Consider the following 5,321-nt stretch of genomic DNA (forward strand, 5'->3'; position numbering starts at 1 on the left):
GAAGATCAGTAGATGTTGGATCCCTACCCTTTCATCTTAGTTCGCCCTCCCCCCCTCTTTCATCTTTCTCGCTTTCGTCGTTCCCCTTTTGCCTTCCAATCTCCTTTGGTTTATCCTTCTTGCTCTAGACTCTTTTTGGTTCTTCTCCTTTTAATTTGTATCGTTCCTTTCCCGAGTTGATATTGGTATTTATAATCTTAACAGATTTTTATTTACTCATTATTATTTTTTATTTATTTATCTATTTTATATTATTCTTATGTATATATCTATTAACGAATATATATTAATAATATCAGTATTATTTATTTGCTTATTAGTTTTTGAGTCGTCCCCCCTTTTCCGTGTTTGATATTGGTACTTATAGTCTTAACAAATATATATTTACTTAGTTTTATTATTAGTATTGTTTTTATAGATATATTTTATTTATTTTATTTATTTATCTATTAACGAATACATATTATTATTATTATTTTTCATAACTAACCTTTATATATTGTTATTATTTTTATATAGTTATTAACGAATATATATTAGTATTATTATCATTTTTATGTATTTTACTATTTCTTTCGTAACTAATTTATATTATTTTATATTTTAATTTATTTAATTATATTATTATTGTTATTACTATCTATTTTTTCGTAACTAATTTTTATATATTGTTATTGTTGTTATTTTACAGTTTATATATTAACATATATATATTAGTATTATTATCATTTTTATTTTTATTATTTCTTTCGTAACTATTTCATATATATTTAATCTATTTATTTATCTACTAACGAATATTTATTATTATTATTTATTTAATTGCTTATTTTTATTATTTATTTTATTTAACCATCAACTTACATTTACCTTAGGTATATAAAAGTTAGGTCTCCATTATAACTATTTCCCATTTAATAAAAATTTTTAATTATTAAATTAATAATGTAACCCCCTTCTAATATCATTTCTTCTATATATTTATAGGTATGGTCATTAACTATCTTCCTCTAAATAATCAATTTGACTTTTTGATTGTCCCTTGGTCAAATCTAGCCATTGATCTAGATAGCTGTTGGAGGCCCTGCTCAGACTATTTAACATGCAAAGCTGGATCTGTTTCTTCAACTTGTCTTGACGATGAGCCACACTTGTTGGTTCAAAACGCGACGACAAAGATCTTTCTATATGTGATTTACACCGAAGCTCTTCTTACAACTGTTATGGATCACAGAAGTCTTAATTTAACAATCTTAAGTTTTCAAAATATTTCAAGCATGACATTATGGAAAAAATGCATGACTAAAAAAACTTTAAAAATGAACACCTCAATGAAAGAGTTATCATACCAAGAGTAATTTTTTTTAAATGCTAAATGTACAGTGATTTTAAAATCTCACCCTAAGACAATTTGATACATTGCAAAAAAAAAAATCAACTATCAAATTGACACGCAGTTAAGGTGAGCTCAACCCATTGTAATGAAAACTTAAAAACCAACCATTAAATTAATGCATTGTGGGGCAAACTCGATTCATTATAACTAAAACTTTTAAGTCAACTATCAAATTGCACATGATGGGATCGAGTTGTTACACAAGCAGCAGACACTACATAAAATAGAAAGAGAAAATAATATATATATATATATATAATTTTATATAGATATAGATATAAAAAAAAAAAATCATATATTGAAATTTTTTTAAATAATAACCAGCAATAAAACATTATATATATATATATATATATATGACAAAAAAAACTACAAAATGTTAAAAAAAAAATTAACCATACAATCTAAAATAAAAAAATAAAAATAAAAATAAAATGAGTAAAATAAAGTAAAAACCAAATAAAAAAATAGAAATTAGAAAATAAGAAGAAAAAAAGTTACAAAAGTAAAATAAAACATTAAAAAATTAAAAACTTGCAAAAAAAAAATATGGTTAGACAAGCACCAGACACTACATAATATAGAAAAGAGAAAATAATGTATATATATATATATATATATATATATATATATATATATATGACAAAAAAACAATAAAATGTAAAAAAATTAACCATACAATCTAAAATTTAAAAAAAGAAAGAAAGAAAGAAAAAAACTAGTAAAATAAAATAAAAACCAAATAAAAAATTAGAAATTAGAAAATAAGGAAAAAAAAGTTACAAAAGTAAAATAAGACATTAAAAAAAATTTAAAACTTACAACAAAAAGAGAAAAAAATGTAGGACTGACAAAAAAAATCAAATATCAAAATATATATATATATATTAAAAACAAAAGAAACATAAAAATGTAAAAAAAAAACATAAATCAAAATTAACTTGTGAAAATGAAAAATTTAAATAAAAAAAAATATAAAAAAAAACAAAAAAATTAAAAAATATATATAATTTAAAAAAATTAAATTAAAAATAAAGATAAAAAAATAATTAAAATTAAAATTAAAAAAAATATAAAACCCCTAAAATTAAAAAAATATATATATTTAAATTAAAAACTTACAAAATAAGGACCACCTGCACATGAAAGATCGGCATGGAACCAAATCTAATTGAGCCATGATGTGACTTGTATCGAATAATCTTGTGAAATTTGTGGTCGATGGTATATGGTTGACCCTCGATTCTGCGTTACAACTTAGGTTATTATAAATCTGACCATTCCTCCTCCCTTCCTTTATACTTAATTATTATAAATCTGAACATTCCTCCCACCTTCCTTTATACTTAATAATACTATAGATGAGTCACTACCTAGTGTTGAACACCAGTAGTTGACTAAATTGAGTTTCCTGGAAGCTTCATTCTAAAATTACAAATCATGAATTTCATTGTCAAGCTTACGTACCTTCCATGCTTAGTAACGTATGAAGAATAGGTTTATAGCAATGTTCATTGAGGTGACAAAACAAAGATAAAACGAGACTGGTCGCCCCACATTATCGCTGAAGTTACAGACATTTATCTTAATTTATGGTAGTAGATGGCCCCAGAAATAATCGGAGACAGGTATGGGCTTTAAGAATAAATAGGGCATCTGGTTGTAATTGTCAAGCGTGCCCTTAGCTAGAAGTTGTATAATCTGCGGTTATTTGTTTCGATATCAGGAGAATGAGCAGCCATGGACCCGTCGACGGTATGGAAGACTCTAATTCCCAGACCAACTGGTTGATGATATTAGCGCTTGCAGCCATGGTTATAGTGAGCGTATGCTCGCTATCGTTAATCGCCTGGCTCCGCTGTCGAATATGTCTGACAGAGACTATAGGTCCAGACAGAGGCAGGGATGCTAATGATCCGGAAAACCGCGCCGGTGAAGGTGGCGCGAGAGGAATCGATGAGGCAACGCTGGATTCATATCCGAGGATGGTGTACTCGGAAAAAGTTTTCCGATCATCAAAATCTGAGAGAGAAGAAGAATCAGAAGCAGAGGACAAGAGTTGCTGTTCGATTTGTCTAAGCGATTACAGGGAATCGGAGGTTGTGAGAGTTATGCCTGATTGCGGTCACATGTTCCACGCGGTTTGTATCGATCAATGGCTTCGCCGCCACGTCACATGCCCCCTCTGCAGAACTTCCCCACTCCACCAATCGTCTCAAGCAGCAGAACCCCGTCTGATGGGAATTGCTCGTGGTTCTTGGTTTGCGTTGCCTTTGTGCAGTCCGTGACATAAAAAATTTCGGCGGTTTTTGGTTTTACTGAATGTATAGATTTGTAGGTTAAATTTAATGAAGCCATTCTGCTCGGTTCGTATCAGAATTGACTGGGAATGCACAATCCTTTTCATTCTCCTGTTTATTGTTCTAATTTGTATCCACTAAGATAAATTCAAAGCACTGCTCCTTAGCTTTCAACCATTTGTTTCTTTTACTGTGTTCCTTATTATGGACGACTTATTTATTTTACTTTCTTCCTCATCATGGAAATGTCTGTTCATCGTTTTTGCATTGTGAAGATGCCGTTTATTATGAAGAAAAAAATAACGGATACCCTGTCATTTGTTTTATTTATTTTCTCATTTCACTTTTGAAATAAAATTATATATAAGTGGGAGTTGAATAGTACACTTAACACTTATTACATCCAGTGATACTCACATAAGTAATTATAAAATATAGATTATCATATAAATTAAAATAATTATTATTAATAATTTTATATTTAATTTTTGTTAATAAATTAATACATGTAAAAAAAAATTCCCAATTTTTATTATAAATATTATTATAATAATAATATATACCAAGCAAAATTATTATTAATTTATATGTCATGAACATATATATTTAATTATATATACTATGAAAATTTTGATAAAATAAAAAATAAAAATATTATTATACATATAAAATTTCAACCAAATAATATTTTTTTTTAATTTAAATAAACATTAAAACTCTCTTAACACTTTATTTTCTCAAAATTATTCCAAAAAAAACTTTCACATTTTAATAAATACTTAACAAATCAAATACCTATACTTGTATATAATTAAAATCAACATACACTTTAAAAGATTACAAAACTACATAAACAACTCCCATAAACATGGAACAAAAAATAATTATTCCACAAATTTGAAATCTCATGTAAAAATTGTTAAGAGAAAATATGCACCCATGCATGAAGACTTATGAGAGGGCCCTATAAGCCCTGTAAGCACATAAACATGATGCACATCAGCGAAACATTATATTCCTTTAAATAAAATAAAATAGCCATTTAGCATCCTTTTTTTTTGCTGAAGCAAGAGACTATCCTTCTATTTCAATAACCAAAAAAAATAAAGTTACAGAATTTACAAAAAGCAATTACGCTTCAAGGACTCAGGAAATATTCCGGGCAAACTGACATAGAAAAGACCCTCCCCTCTATATAAAGCAAAGTTGTCCTCTCAAAGAAATCCTAAGGTTAGACATTATGCTTTTTAACCTAATTTCAAACTCCGTTAACCCCCCACTACAATAATTCGAAAAGCTTGATAGTACTGGTGGCCCCACAAAACTGCACAACTAAAACTGACTGTCGATTCAATTTGTGAAATCGAATGGCTCGGATAAAAAACGCATCGACAAGATGTCCGATTGCTAATGCACGATGGAAGGTGGTATTCCTAACCACCCCTTGCCATGTGGTAGGAGCCCAGTGGAATTGCTCCCAAAATCCCAAAACCACTTACCATTTCGAAGTCATGCGATCACCCGGAAACAGCCTTGTGCTTGGTTTTCCCACACCGTATAAGGAATGCAGGTAAATAGCTGTCGCCGGAAAGAACCAACCACCCTTCCTGTGAGAGCTTGCTTCA

The 5,321-nt window shown here is 28.6% G+C and overlaps 1 protein-coding gene across 1 annotated transcript; it reads left to right on the forward strand.

Moving 5' to 3' along the window:
* The first annotated feature begins 2,998 nt into the window (after window positions 1-2,998).
* On the forward strand, window positions 2,999-3,684 carry LOC149166810 (RING-H2 finger protein ATL80-like). Its single transcript, XM_089430271.1, has 2 exons — window positions 2,999-3,024; window positions 3,123-3,684. Exons 1-2 carry the CDS (start codon window positions 2,999-3,001, stop codon window positions 3,682-3,684), a joined length of 588 nt encoding a protein of 195 aa, XP_089286397.1.
* The last annotated feature ends 1,637 nt before the right edge of the window (window positions 3,685-5,321 follow it).

The sequence above is a fragment of the Pinus tabuliformis genome, chromosome 5_1 (assembly GCF_031772625.1).
Source record: "Pinus tabuliformis cultivar Carrire ecotype Pingquan chromosome 5_1, CPIR1, whole genome shotgun sequence".
Taxonomy (NCBI): domain Eukaryota; kingdom Viridiplantae; phylum Streptophyta; class Pinopsida; order Pinales; family Pinaceae; genus Pinus; species Pinus tabuliformis.